Source organism: Pyrus communis, chromosome 4, assembly GCF_041283825.1.
Source record: "Pyrus communis isolate YQ-2024b chromosome 4, ASM4128382v1, whole genome shotgun sequence".
NCBI classification, from domain to species: Eukaryota; Viridiplantae; Streptophyta; class Magnoliopsida; order Rosales; family Rosaceae; genus Pyrus; species Pyrus communis.
Genome location: NC_142568.1, coordinates 17,245,846 through 17,262,064, shown reverse-complemented (window position 1 = coordinate 17,262,064; position 16,219 = coordinate 17,245,846). Strand labels below are relative to the sequence as shown.

At 35.0% G+C, this 16,219-nt stretch overlaps 1 protein-coding gene across 1 annotated transcript; it reads left to right on the top strand.

Moving 5' to 3' along the window:
* The first annotated feature begins 10,691 nt into the window (after positions 1-10,691).
* LOC137723631 (protein NRT1/ PTR FAMILY 5.6) lies at positions 10,692-15,248 on the top strand. Its single transcript, XM_068462827.2, has 4 exons — positions 10,692-10,961; positions 12,967-13,184; positions 13,415-13,959; positions 14,179-15,248. The coding sequence occupies exons 1-4, from the start codon at positions 10,820-10,822 to the stop codon at positions 15,041-15,043; spliced, it is 1,770 nt and encodes a 589-aa protein (XP_068318928.2). The 5' UTR covers positions 10,692-10,819; the 3' UTR covers positions 15,044-15,248.
* The last annotated feature ends 971 nt before the right edge of the window (positions 15,249-16,219 follow it).

Here is a 16,219-nt window from a genome sequence, read left to right as displayed (position 1 = left end):
ACGGGTATGGAGAGAAGACTAGTTGTGGTCTTGTAGACCACAAAATCTCGGTGGTGTTACTTTCTGTTCTTTTAACTTTTTGGTGGGAGGAAATACTTTTTCCATTACCAGTGATTCTTCTACACTAATCTCTACTGAGACCAATTCTAATGGTAGCCGTTAAAATCATTTTAGCCTAAAAAATTTAGATTTAACTTAAAAATAGGTTTTCTCTTTCAATGATTTTAGCTTAAGATTTTAGTCTGAGACTATTAAATAATGAATTTAAGCTAATTTCTTTTCGGTAACCTTTTAAAAAAAAATTATGTAAATTATATTAATTTATTATTATTAACATTGTAACCTAAAAATATTTACATTTTGGTAAACAATGAAAATTCACTAAACCTACCTCAAAAACAGTTTTTAATTGTTTAAGCCTTTCAATTTAATTTTGGGCCATTGGATTTTCTTCTACCGCTATATTTAATAATATTCGATCTCAACCGTTGAATTCAATGAACTTATAAATTAAAATTAAACAAAATAAGTTTGAATCTGGACAATCGGATCAACCAACGGCCCATTATTTTCAGTCATTCAATCACAAAAAAAGTCATTGGGCTTATGCAAGTGACCAATAAGTGTCAGTCCACTGGGTCCTAACGCTAACTGGCCTGTCGCACGGGTCGTGTGCAAGGGTGTTGGTGTGTTAGTGCGTTGAGAGTGAGTTTGAGTCTGGCGCATCCACACGTAATGGTGGGCCTAAATTTTAGGTTTTAACCCAACCATTGGAGTTGGGCCAAGGGGAGGAAGGACTGTGACAGCCCGTTCTGGATTTTCGAACTGTAGGGGTGAAATGACGTTTTTGCCCCTAGTGTGGTTATTTCGTTGTGTGGTTGTTTTTGGATTTTTTTGGCAAGTTTTGGACCACACACACACTCTCCCACACCCTCTCACCCTTTCCCCTGTCCTGCATCCTTGTCCCGAGCCCTTTCTTTCTCCTATTTCTATCCTTCTTGTACGGACACACCCAAAAACCATCCAAACCTTCACTGATCGAGGAAACAAATTACATATTCATGCTCGTGAGGTCCTTGGGAGTTCAACCATACCCACTTCAGGTAAGGATACCTTCGTTTTCACGTTGAACTGGTGATACCCCGATTTGGTCACTGTTCATGCACACGTTAATTCTTGTGTTTTTGGGAATTTCAAGCTTGTAGGAAGTTTGGTGAGGTCCTTAGGAGTCTCGGGGTGGTTCGTTTAATGGTTTTGGGCATCGGGATCGTGAGTTACAAGGTTGGCCGGAGTTGGTGGTGTTTTCTCGGCGAGATTCCGTGTGTTTTAGTACTTGAAAGTGGTATAGATTTGTTCCTCTCGTTGTAAGCTTCATTTTGGTACCAATTTTGTGAAATTTGGTTGAAAAACGAGTGAGATACAAGGTTTTGAAGTTTTCCCGGTTTTCTGATGCCGGAGCTTCGTCAGAGAAGATAACGGAATATTCCGTCAGTTTGGACGGAATATTCCTAACGGCGTTAACGGAATCCGTTAAAGTTAACGGAATATTCCTGACAGCGTTAACTGACGCCGTCAGTGTGCCAGGCACGTGACTACGCGTGGCTGGAGTGTGTGGCCGTGCCTTGGCCGGCTTGTGGGGGCGCATGCGGCGATGGAAAATTTTTCTAAAAATATGGGGATGTTCCTGAGGTTAAGTAGATCACGTTGGTGTATTCATACACCCCATTTGAGCATTGTATGAGAAGTTAGTTCGTGATGTTGGTTATGTGCTTTAAAATTAACGTTTTTATAGTTGTTTCGCATATAGGTGAGACCTATCCCGAGGACGAGCGTGGTCACTCGAGGCAAGGGGATTACGACCCTTCTACATACCAGTGAGTGGACTTTTGTTTTCCCTATATACCTATATACTTGCGTTTTTCCCAGAAGTGATTGGAAACGTTTTTACGTTTATATGCCATGCTTATTGTTTGCCATTTATTTACACATTATTAGTTGCATATGTATATATATGTTTGGTGCTGCGGACGTACATGTAAGTGCCAGGTGAGTTATGATTTATGTTTATGTTCAGTAGTGATTTGAGATGCATAGAGAGCTCATAACCTACACCTCTGGTGTTAGTGCTCCCACCTAGAGTCGGGCACAGTCCTTCACGTGATGTTCACCTCCCGCACCACACGCTCATCTTGGATCTAAGTTAGGTGCACAGTCCTGTCGTACAGAGCACTTTAGGTGGTTCCGACTCGTAGGTGACCCGCGATTATTCGCCCAGCCTTCACGTGATCGTAGCACTTGAGCGTACTTATATTACACCCAGTCCTGTCGTACATACCACTTTAGGTTGTTCCGACTCGTGTGCAGGTATAGTTAGTGAGATGGAGATTTAAGCTCTAGATTCAGCCGTATAGGTCACGTTAGGTGACTCCGGCTGACAGATTACATGGCATTGATTTGACATTACCTGAGCACTTGCATTTTACTTCGAGGCTTTTGGCATGGCATATTTCTGAGCATGACTTTTATAGATATATGTATACTCTATTTTCTGGGAGGTATACAGGTTTTACGGCGAGGGGTTAGAACTTTGTTTATGAAATGGTTTTCGAAAAGTTTTGTTTTTGCCCACTCACACTTTTTGTTTTACGCCCCTCCAGGTTCTAGTTGGCTAACACTTTTGGTGGCTTCCCAGAGGATTTCCCCGGCATATCTGACAGATTATTACCAGTGTAGGACCACCTTTGGGTGTGTTTTTGTAGCGTTATTTCTCCCGGACTGCATTAGGTCTTTGAGCTCTGAACTTTGTTTTTCACACTTACGCTTGCACATGTATGTTCTTACGATGTGTAAAGCTGGTTTTTATTTATTCGTACTTTTATTATTATTTTTTAGCTTCCGCACTATGCACATGGTTACGTCACTTCCACGTGACGGCCAGCATGCCCTGATTTCGGTCAGGGTGTGTCAAGGACGGTCTCGAATATAGTGGGTTGAAGATGAATGCCCTAACCACCGGAGCAATTCACTACTTAGTGATGGAAGAAAAAGTATAGAGAAAAAAGGAAATACAATATTTAGTGAATGACTATATATTTTGTATCTCGCAAGACATTTTGCTACGACAACTACATTACGATATATTTATTACTCTTGCAAGACTGATATGTTTTTTTTTGGGGTCGAAAAAATAAATAGTGCTGCAAGAGTAATAAATATAAATACAAGAAAAAATACAACTATCCAAATAGAGTAAATTAACTAGACTAAGGAGTTACCACTAATTTAATTTGGTTTGAGTACTCCTCATGACATTATTCAGAAGGTCCTCATTGTGATGTATTTGAGTTTGTTTAAATGGAATTACTCTCTAGTTCTTCATAAAAATAAAAATAAAAAGTAAAATGTCATCAACATCTCATGTGTTTTTATTCCAGATTTAACAAAACAGCTTCACTAAAATAATAGCTGATTTAGAAAATTTTAAAGTATAAAAGTTCACATTTCATATTTTTATTTTGAGTAATATTAGAAAGACTAAATTTGCAGACTAAATTTTAGAAACTAAAAGACATAAAAGTTGATGATTGGTTTATTACTTAAGCGTTGATAAACGTGCTCATTTTTATTAGTAACACATCATTTAGTTTATAAATTTAGTCTCTCTAATTAGCATTTTATAATATGGGATTGTGATGTTTCCAACAACTCCAACTGATGTCATTCGTGGTTTCTTTTCTGGATATACAAAAGGTTTAGTTCAACCCATCAAAGGGATGAAAATTTAGAGCACTAATTAATAAGATTCTTATACGATTTGGATAGGAAAGAAAGTCGAATATTTCTGCAACTGCATTAGTAGTCCAATCATTCATTAAAAAGTTGGATATATACTAGTCTATTTCTCTAATAAGATGAGCTAAGCTAAACACAGTCGTGTTAAACACATGTATACAACTGTTGCTAGCAAAATATTTCACTAGATTCACTATTGTTGTATACAACTGTTGCTAGCAAAATATTCTCAGTAGAGTCACTGCACTGTTGTGAGTGTGTTGGTTCGATTCTTTGCATCATGGGGCAAAAGTTGGCAGCTTTATTGACATTTCTAAGGTTGCCAAGGAAGCTGGATTTTTTTTTTTCCCGAAAGATAGAAATTTATTAGATTTTAAGTTAAATTTTTACATATTCTGCTAAAATATTGAAAATAAAATTTAGACTGATTTTTATTTTCAATATTTTAACGGAACGTTTGCTTTTTGAAAGGTTAAGCCTGATTTTAAATCGAAATCATGTAGCCATATGTACTTTCACATGCTCTGACCACTTGTTTGTTGGTATTGCATGCCACTATAGTTCTGAAGTGCCGAATCTTTATATATTCCCGTCGGCCATGTTTGATATGGAGGAGACTGGACTAGCTAAACATGTATAAGAGCATTCTTAATGGGGGCTTTATCCTTCATGAGGCTTTCATATTTCCAGCCTTAGCGAGTCCCCAATGAGTCGGAAAATGGGGCTAGATACACCACTAGGGCTAACAACTTTCTTTATTGGGTAACATGAAATCGGGCTACATCTAGCCCTAAAAAACAGTGAGTCCCACCAAAAAAGTAGCAACCCATTTAAGCAAAGTTCTCTCTCATCCCCCACTTGCGAATACACTTATACTCTCCTTTTATTATTATTTTTAATTCTTTTTTCTTACTTATTTTTCTTGCAATTTTGGCTAATTAATGATTGTTTTAAATTCCATAAGAATTAAAATTTCAAATTGATTTAACGTTCATGGGCATTGATGGGTGAAATTTTCAAATACTTTTTTTTTCAAAATTGTACGATACTATTTTACCAATTGGTGCTAGGTAAATTGTGTTATATGTGAAAATCAAATTATTTCAGAGGGTGAAGTGAGAGTTTGTTTCTTTCAACGGATGAGATTGAGATCAAGGAATCTAATCCAACAAACGATTCATAAGTGATGAAATCTAATTTTGTCACAATTTGAACCTTTTAGGCTGAAGGGTTCATAAAGTATTTAAGATAACACGTCCAAAAATCAACTTAAGAAAAACCAACACAAAAAATAAAAATAAAAATAAATCATCACTTAATCAACTTACTACATAAATAAATATATATAGCCTCATATAAAGCCCAAAAAATATAGTCCATCATTGGGAGAGATTCTTTTATAAAGCCCTAAAGATTTATCGGAGCTCTAAAATGAGCTCTATTCACCACTTTTCTAACCCCATATAGAGCCCCTCATTGGAAATGCTTTAACTTGATTTGATGTGCAATTTGGTAGAATATGATTGTGATAATTTGTTGTTATTATTTATAATTTAATATTGTTTTGATGATGAGATGCATGATATGATGAGAGATGATGTTACACATCCATGATATATAGCAAGTAAGGCAAACAACGCCTCTAACATATCAACGGCTTGGATATGAATTACACGCATGACAACAGACAAGTGGCCATTTGATACATGTAAGAACAAAGCAACTTCAACTTTCTTGATGAGTGGAGTTTGATCCGGTGAAACTCACATCGTGAATCGGCAAGGCCAATTTAAGAACGTCAGAATTTTAGCAACTCATCTAATTGTCTAAAATATCAGTTAATAAAGTCACGTGGATAAATGGATCCATTAGCGGTGGAGTGGGGATTAGTAAATAGATTAAAGTGGTCCATTAAGCTATTATCTATTATGATTTGAGCTAATTGGTCAAGATTAAACAAAGACAGAAATATTTCTCCTACGCACAGTCGAGCCATAGCTCATACGCCATAGAATGGACTGACCTCATGATTGCCACGTTATAAATATATCGGAAAAATTCTTCTAAAAAACCCCAAAACTCGCTCTGGTTTTTCCGCCGCCCTACGGGGCGGCACCTCTTATTTCTTCTTTCCTCCATCATTTTTATGGCTCTTCCATCCTTAGTAGTGATGGATTTTCCACCCTATGTGGTGGTTCTCTTCTTTCTTTATCCATGTGTAAAATCTATCCTCTCACTTCAGTCACCTCCTCCTCTCATCTTTAGTTAGTTGCTGCTTGGGCTTTGTAAGACAAAAAAACATAAAAATAAAAATAAATAAATAAATAAAAAGATAAAAGGGAAAAGTCTAGTGAGGGACCGATAACAAAAGTAAAATGTGACTTGAGTTGATAAACTTTGTTGAAGATTCGCAAGTAAAGGAACTTGAGTGATGAAAAGCAGCTTAATTCGAGCTTTACATTGTGTTTGATTGATAAAATATAAAGACATAATATGACTTTAGCCATTTAAACTTAATTTTCTTTATATAAAACCCTACAAAACTTTTTTACTCAAAGAAAACCCAATGACTAGGATCCACATAAGCAAATTCATTAACTTCATATTAATTCACACATTTTACATTTTTCACATGCCTAAAATACCCCTATTACATACTTGATGTAGACAATTAATTGTAAGGAAATAGTAAATGTTTTGCAACAAGAAGAAAAAGACATTAATGTTAAAAATTTATTGCATATTAATTTTTTAGAAAGGTATTGAATTTTCATAAAACTATTCGATTCAGTTTTTTCACCCTACTCTTGAATACTTTTGAATTTATCCTTTTTTTATTAATATATTAGAACATTGTATTTCATTATCTACATGCACATTAATTTACCTACGAACAATTATACCATGGGTGTAATTCGATGTATATTAAGAAGAAATGTAGTTCGATGTATATTAAAAAGAAGAAATAATTTACCTATATTAAGAAGAAATGTAGTTCGATGTATAGTATTAAAAATACTATGTTACACCCATGTTTATACAACAACAAAATGTGCCTAACATGTCTAACAATACATGAAAAATAATTTACCTACAAGTTAGAGAAATGTTATTTGGTTGGGTGTAGTATAAATTTTTTTAATAATTGGAAAAATTAAGTATAGCTAGGTATAGTGTAATTTTTTTTTATATAATTAGAACAAATTAATTTACCTACCTACTCTTTGAAATGTTCATTTCCAATGATGCAAAATGTTCATTACCTAACTACAAATTAATTTCCAATAATTTACCTACAACAATTATACCATGGGTGTAATGTAACATCTTTCTTCACAATGATACAAAATATTGTATGTACCAACAACAAAACTTGCCTAACATAAGTACTTGTACATGGAAAATAATTTACCTATAACAAAAGAAATGCAGTTTGATGTATAAAATCAACAATATTATGTTCCACTCATGTTTATACAACAACAAAACATGTCTAACATATATAACAATACATAGAAAATAATTTACCTACAAGTTAGAGGAATGTTATTTGATTCAAAATATATAATATAGGTGTAGTATTTTTTTTTTAAATAATTGGAACAAACTAATTTACCTACCAATTAATATGGATAAAATTGCTACAAAATATATCACAAAAAAAAAAAAAAAAAAAAAAAAAAACTACTTTTCTAGTTTGACATAGATACGGTTAATGCAAACACTTTTTTCATTTTATTTCACTTTTTCTACTACTTTTAATTTGGCATAAATTTAGGAATTTGGAAAAGGGACCATAAAGTATGAGTGGCATGAGTGTAAATAAATTATATTAATATGTCAATAGTGTTCCTATATGTTTGCAAATTTTAAATTTGGGCTTAAACTGGATCTTTAAAGATAGATGGGTTTTTATCTAGAAATAATGAATTGTAAGGGCCAAAATCTAAAGCACCCAAATATAAATGACAAGGTAACCTAAAGAATAATGGAATATAATTAAATACGGAATTTATTGTTGTATTGAGTCATTAATATATAAATGAGAGAAAATAGATAGAAAATGTGCTAGTGGTGGTGGAGACAATGGCGAGGGCCACAATGGTATCTGGCGGCAGCGGCTGCCATGATGGTGGTTTGGGGGGGGGGGGGGGGGGCGGGAGGGGGGGGCCGGGGCGTGGGTGTGACATGTGATGGTGGTGGGTGTGACATGTGATGGTGGTGGCCTCATGGTTGAGGTTTTTGTATTTTTTTATTTTTCAACTATCACTCGTAAAAATTTGAAAATAACACATATTTGCATAAAATTTAAACTTGGAAATTAGAAGTCCTAAATTTTAAGGTTTTTTTTTTTTTTTTTTTTTCCGAGAAAATTCTAAGTTTCTAGGCTTATGAATTCAAACAAGAGAATTAGTACATATCAATTTATAAATTTTCTATCTTGTCTAAATTTCAAATTTATTATCCTCATCCAAACATAGTGTTAAGGAATTTTGTGCAACTATTCCAATAATTTCTTCATATACTTTTGTTTTTCTTCTATTTATTGTTATAATTATTATTTTTTCATCTAACTATAAAGGCAATGTTTCGGTAAAGAATTTTCAAGTCTTACAGAATTGAGATCAAATTATTAAAATATGGGGGCTCGATTCCACCATAGCACGATATTGTCCGCTTTGGGCCCCAACCACGCCCTCACGGTTTTGTTTCTGGGAACTCACGCGAGCAGAATTTTTCAATGGATCACCCATCCTGGGAATGCTCTGACCCCTTTCTCGCTTAATTTCAGAGTTCCTACGGAACCCGACATCAGTGAGCTCCCAAAAGGCCTCATGCTAGGTAGAGATGAGAATATACATATAAGGCTTACATGATCCACTCTCTTAGACGATGTGTGATCTTACAATTAATTATAGTAGATGTTTTAAAAGAATAAATAAAATGCATTTAATTATGAATTAAAAATTATTTGAAGCTGATGTTATTTAATGCTTCAAATAATTTTTAATTTATTACTAAATGCATTTTATTAATTTTTGTATTGTTTTAAAATATTTACTATAATTAATTGTTAATTGATGTGACCATTGCAATCCTTACAAAATCTTCAAACTAACAAACACGTCTTATCTATTACTCTACACCGCAGCAAGTGCACAACAGAACGGTGGCTAACGCTTGCCACCACGATCGCCATGCTCTGGTCCCTTGGGTGCACCTCCCTTGGGAATGTTGCCCTTGCCTTGAGTCTTCTGAGATTTCAGTACTTCTGCCTTCTTGGCATTCTTTTCATCCTTGGTCTTCTTGATTCTTATCTTGATTTGACGAAGGGCAGCTTCACGTGCAGCACCATGAACTTCTGGCTTCTCCGTTATTCTGCTATGGATAACCTTCAGGGTAGCACCGACAATAGACCTTGCGTCAGGCTTATTGGTGGCGTGTATCGTCTTCTTTACAGCCTCTGGTATTCCATTATTAATTAATATGAATTTTATTATGAAGTGTGTGTGTATAAATATATAATTTAAAATATAAAACAAAGATTATGTAATAAAATAATAGTTTAAAAGATGTAATCACTTAGTATAACGATCTAGTAATATTCCTCATCATTTGTAAGTGAGAGATTTTAGATTCGATTCTCGCCAAACATGAGTTTGAACCACATTGTTGCTAGTACATTGTGAGACTAAGTTCATCCCCTCCCTTTTAATGTAGATAATATCGTTTATTCAAAAAAAAAAAAAAATCAAAGTGGCACATAGGTTGTCAAACTTAAATTTATTATTCTAACATAAATATCTCACCATTTATATAGTAGCACCTGTTGTTCCAAACACTTAATTGAAATGACATTTCCTCTTTCATAGCTATTGCCAAAAATGTATAAAAAAAATCTTGCCAAAACAAGATGAAAATAAAATTCATAATTGAGAGAGATTCCCATTGATCCAAAAAAAAAATTGAGAGAGATTCCCAAGTTAACTAAAGATGTAATGGAAAAAGTGGGAGAATAATTGGTACTACTATTTACGTTTTACTCTATACTTATATTATAGAACTTGCACCAACTTTTACGTGTAGATCAACCCGAATAATTCTTTATTATTCTTTTATTGTTAAAATTAAAAACATAATAAATCTCGAGTCTCTATATTTTGACTTCATTAGCAAAGTAGGCTCGAAGCAACTTAAGTATAACATTAGGTCGATAGAGAAAAAAAAATGAATAAAAAAGGGCTAATAAGCTTGCTAAGTGTTTTATGCAATCAAATTCTCGTAACAACTAAGAGCATCATCAGGGAGATATCAAATTTCAAACATTAAGATATACTTAATGACTTATGGCAATTTGATATTTTGTACAACTTTTTGCTCCACCTAATAGGGTAAATAATAATGTCATTTTATAATTTTTTTTCATCTCTTTGTGGGGTCAATTACTGAGATAACCAATCAAATATTTAGAATTTTTCATCTTTTTATCAGATCAATTATTGAGACAATTAATCAAATATTTGAAACACACAATAATATTTATTATATATTGCATCACATCTATTAAATAAATTAAATAAATTTGACTGCTGCTGCCAAATTTGACAACAAAAGGCTTTGTCTTCAATTGACTTAGCACCACGTAAGAAACTGCAAACTGGTTGGATGGAGCTTGCTGCCACTTTTCACTATTATGTGTTTACGTGGTAATTTTGATATCTCATTTGACGATACTCTAAAATTTAACAAAATCTGAATAAATTAATGCACTAAATATATGGTCTCGATACTGACACGTATCGGTCATACGGTAACTTGAAGAATTTCGAAAAGAGAAACATGTGAAAAGTGAGTGTCCTCCCTCCCCTATATAAAGAGAACCAAAGTCAATGCTCCTTGCACCAACGCGCATATAAATCTATACCAGATTTCCATCTTGTTAGGAATCACACAGCCTTGACCTAAATACTTTTGCTTCCTTCTTTGGAAGTGATATTAGTACAAGAAGTTCAATTTCTTAGTGAAGATGGAAGAAAGAAGGGGAGCAAAGTCGAGCAAAGTTATTGAAGATGAGGAGAAATGGGTTTATGATTCTTCCCTGGATCATAAAGGAAACATTCCCATCCGAGCTTCAACTGGTGTTTGGAAAGCCTCTCTCTTTATTGTTGGTAAGAAATAATATTTATGCCAAACTACTAAATATAGCCGTAATACGTAAGTTTCTCTTGATTGCCAAAAATAAAGTCTATAATTTCATGCTACTTTGCTTGAGCAATTATATTTTGGGGTGTGATATCCACACACCCCATGTTACTTCTCACACAGTCTTCTAATTTTCGGCCGTTAGATCGAATGAATTGAAGAAGATCAACGGATAGAAATGAACAAGAGGTGTGTGAGAAGTAATTTGGGGTGTATGGATAGCACACCCCTATATTTTATGCTGCTTCTGTCATATGCTCTGCAAGATTTTTCTTTTTTTGGCTTAATTATTTTTGTCAAGTTTTAGCCGTGGAAGATCATGATAAACAGTTCATGTACAATGGAAATTGAAATACATATATTTTCATCGTAGGAATATATAACTTGTTGACGAAAATATCGTCCACAAAACGAATATTGTATTCTTTTATGTTGCTTTGCTGTCTTGTATTGTATTATCACTTTCTTTGTGCAGAACCACGGAAGGTGGATATATACATATATATATATATATACATACATATATATATATACATATATATATATGTAGGCCGTGAATATATATGTCATATGAGCTAAGAGTGCCTGTGGTGAGGGACCGGAGCCTCAGCACACTTACTCTGTGTGTGTGTAAATAGCGTTTAGGGTTAGTGGCCATCCTACCCGATTAACACAAGTAATCGACATAGTGCTGAAAAAGGTCACCAAGCCACGAATTAGAGCTTTTGTGCTCGCAAATATTTTGGAAAATTCAGTTAATTAGAGCCACAAATACTTCTAAGTTCACTCATATAGAATGAGTAGTGCTATCCACACATTCATTTTTATTTCTTACACATCTCTCTCCATTTTCTGACAACAGATCGAATGAATTAAAGAAGATGAATAACCAAAAATTAACAAGGGTGTATGAAAAGTAAGAATAGGTATATAAATAGCACTATCCTATGTAATTAGTGGCTCATATTTAATTCATAATTTAATGACCTAACATATCAAATTAGAACAAACTTTATATATATATGCGGGTCTATTTTATGCTCAAGATCATGTGGTATATCTTAATAATTCTAAAATTATATACTGGCTCCCTAGCTAAATCCTAAACCCTGATAAATAAGGCCTACCAGCCATTTCAGGTTAACAGGAGGAAACAATATATTAGATGGCATGAGTCATGGTTACTTTGTAATAATGCAATGATATATATGTTAAGAAAATCTTATGCATAACATTCTATCATTGGTACGAGATATTATGTAGCGGAAAAATCTTTCCCCTCAATAAGACATATATATGTAAAGAAACACAAGAACTTAAGCATGTATAGAAATAGCTTTTGCTATTATGTTTTTTTATGCATGATAGCCTTGGTATAGCTTTGGTTTAATGAAATTTAGAGAGGGAAGTAAACCAGATAAGGTTTTCGAAGGGCCATACCTGTAGTGGTACGAGACTCCAAAGCTACATAATCCATCTTTTTCTTACCTTTTGAATGGCCATTTTATCCATATTTTCCATGGACAAGGATTGTCTACCCTCCCACTTCCGGTGCCCCTCTCGTGCCCTCCTGTTTTGTGTGGTTACGGTTAAGCCACGTCAGTTTTTTTATAGAGATAATAAGACAAAAATAAATAGTAATATAAAATGTTTACGTGGCTAATAAATAGTAATATAAAATGTTATCGTGACTTAACCGTGACCACACAAACAGGAGGGCACGAGAAGTGGAAGAGCAGACAATCCTTGTCCATTTTCCATCCTTGTAGCTTTATTATATACAACTTTAATCATCACAGTCCAATATGATCAGGATAATACTGTGCTACTGTCACAGATGAAAAGGCACAAAATTATATGAACCAGTTTTCTTTCTTTGGTTCAAATTCTTCAGCTGAATTTTATCTGATAATTAACAATTAGTTGACTTCTCCAATTTTAACTGTATGTGATCATCCTCTGTGTGTGTAGCAATCGAGTTCAGTGAGAGGTTGAGCTACTTTGGAATAGCAACTAGCTTAATTCTTTACCTCACCAGAGTACTGCATGACGACCTCAAGACCGCAGCAAAAAGTGTCAATTACTGGTCTGGTGTCACCACACTGATTCCGCTATTTGGAGGCTTCATAGCTGATGCTTACTTGGGGCGCTTCAAAACAGTTCTCTTTTCATCCATCATTTACCTCATGGTAGTTAATTTCGTTTACAGTTTGAACAATTAAACTATTTGAACACACAAAATTAAAACACTTACTGACATATTCGATCTCTAATATATGTAATCCCGACTGGCATGTGCGCCTCACTTGTATTAGAGAGTGTCTCCGTTTTGTGTGCCAAATAGCATCGCCCAGTTGAAACAAATTAATTTGTTATAAACTATTAATTTACTAAGAATATGACTGTTCTGTTGTTTTAGGGTTTGATTCTTCTGTGCATGTCCTGGTTCTTACCCAGCTTGAGGCCTTGTGATACAAAAACATGTCATGAACCCAGAAAAATACATGAAGTTGTGTTCTTCCTTGCAATCTACTTAGTTTCTATAGGGACTGGGGGTCATAAGCCTGCCCTGGAAAGCTTCGGAGCTGACCAATTCGATGACGATCACCGTGAAGAAAGGAAGCAAAAGATGTCCTTTTTCAATTGGTGGAATTTTGGGCTTTGTTGTGGGCTTTTACTTGGGGTAACTGTGGTTGTGTATGTGCAAGACCATGTGAGTTGGGGTGTTGGTGATATTGTTCTGACTGCAGTCATGGCTGTATCACTTGCTATCTTCATAATTGGAAGGCGGAATTACCGTTATCGGAAACCAACCGGAAGCCCCTTGACACCAATGTTGCAGGTTCTTGTAGCTGCCATTGCTAAGAGAAGTCTGCCTCACCCTTCTGACCCTGCTCAATTGTATGAAATCTCCAAATCGGAAAAGGTCAATGGGAGGCTTCTGTGCCACACCGAGAAGCTCAAGTAAGCGAAGTGATGATATCCTTTCTTTACGTAACACAATATGTTCCTTGTTTATATATGATAAGGGTAACGTTCACATGTGACATATCTAATATGTTAATATGACATGTTATGTTGTCAAATTTGACATGTTATATTATCAAACTATTATTTTTGTACAATATAATCACTGCAAAAAATATTATATGAACAAGATTTTCTTGGCATCACGTGTTTCAGATTTCTTGACAAGGCGGCAATCATAAATGCGCAAAACTTGACCGAGAAGCCAAGTCCTTGGAGACTAGTAACTGTGACCAAGGTGGAGGAGATGAAACTTGTTCTAAACTTGATCCCCATTTGGCTAGCAACTCTTCCATTTGGACTTTGTGTAGCACAAACCTCTACATTCTTCATCAAACAAGGTGCCACCATGAACAGAGAGTTTGCAAATGGTTTTGAGGTCCCCCCTGCCTCAATCTATGCAATCGCTGCCATTGGAATGATCGTCTCTGTCACATTATACGAAAAACTCCTCGTCCCGATTCTAAGAAGGACAACCGGAAACGAAAGAGGAATCAACATCCTCCAAAGGATTGGAATCGGAATGATTTTCTCCGTCGCTACAATGATAGCAGCTGCATTGGTGGAGAAGAAACGACTAGGGCTTGTCAAAATTGACCCAATAAAAGGTTCGCATTCCATGAGCGTATTGTGGTTGGCACCACAATTTTTGATCATTGGGTTTGGAGATGGGTTTACTCTTGTGGGGTTGCAGGAGTATTTTTACGACCAAGTTCCGGACTCCATGAGAAGCTTAGGCATTGCTTTATACCTCAGTGTGATCGGAGCTGGGAACTTCCTTAGCAGCCTTTTGATCACGGCCGTTGATCACATCACGGACAATGTCGGGAAGAGTTGGTTCGGGAAGGATTTGAACAGCAGTCGATTAGACAGGTTTTATTGGCTCCTGGCTTGCGTGGCTGCTGCAAATCTGTGTGTTTATGTTTTCGTGGCTCAGCGTTATTCTTACAAGAGTGTGCAGAAGGTGGCTGTGGCTGATAGCTATGAAGATGAACCGGAAAATGGAGGCCCGATCCCATGAAATTATATATACACATATAGTGTAGTTTAATATCAGCAATATTGACTGAACCATCGTTTAGTAAGTCCAAAAATAATCTACTTTCTAAGTTTGAAGTACTACCGGTTGTGAAATCGTGCTTGAAATTAATTTGTAAAGGCTTGAATTTCAGTATTTAAAGAAATATCAAGGCATACAAAATGGTGCCATCCAATTCCAATTTAAACTCACTTGGAATCGGTGTATATTATCAATCTCTCTATATTTTCGCATAGCGTAATGAGTTGCTTGATAATTAAGAAAGAGAAAGAGAGAACAATGACATAGGCATTTCGCTCGCATTATGTAACCATCTCATATAATAGTTGATCAAAACAAATACAACTTATTTTTTCTCAAGATACGTTTAAATTCGTAATTATAATTAAGTATCAAACACAATGTAAATACGTATTATAATTGTATTCATGTGGATCTCTGAGACTTCCTCTGATCTAAGTGGAAATAACAACTACTAAAACAAAGATTGGTAGGTGAATGAGATAAGAGAGTTGGGTTCTAAAATATTTGCCTTACATTGCACAATGAAAGTGTGCACAGTAGCATTCTTAGGACTTATCTTTGTCTTATTAATATTAATAATTATTAAGCGTCCTGCCAAAGATGATTATAATGTGTCACCAGAAAGACACATAAAATGGTGTCCCAACTATTCTATACCACTAGAGTGACAAAATTTGATGCTCTTTTTTGTGTCTTTTTCAATGGTTACAAGCACAACTAAGAATTGAAGTCTCTTGAGTCAAAAAGGGTTGGTTGAGTTGATAAGAATCGTTGTCTTTTTTAAACTAAGGCCTAGGTTCGAATCTCGTTGTCGGCGATCTCTTTTAGTGGGCAATCTGTAAAAACAAAAAGGGAAATTTTATTTGAAGCCATATGACTTATTTCTACACCCAACTTACTCTTTACACCCATATAAATTTTAATTAAACCATCAATATCTCTCTAAACCCAAATGTATTCCTTAAACTACCCTCACAAACCCAATTTAATAGGTAAGTTTATCTTTACACCCATTAATAAATAAAAACGCAAAGTCAGTTTTCTACAACTCATTCAAACATAAAGAGAACAATAGATCTTACATATTTGTCTCGTGTTTAATCCTTCTTTTGTTGCATATTTTGCATTGCCCGT

What these genes read in the sequence shown, in the direction of transcription:
- LOC137723631 (XM_068462827.2), top strand. Translation starts at nt 10,820, where the DNA reads ATGGAAGAAAGAAGGGGAGCAAAGTCGAGCAAAGTTATTGAAGATGAG. An exon ending in CATCCATCATTTACCTCATG is followed by an intron (nt 13,185 to 13,414) that starts GTAGTTAATTTC and finishes CTGTTGTTTTAG; the next exon opens with GGTTTGATTCTTCTGTGCAT. An exon ending in TGCCACACCGAGAAGCTCAA is followed by an intron (nt 13,960 to 14,178) that starts GTAAGCGAAGTG and finishes CACGTGTTTCAG; the next exon opens with ATTTCTTGACAAGGCGGCAA.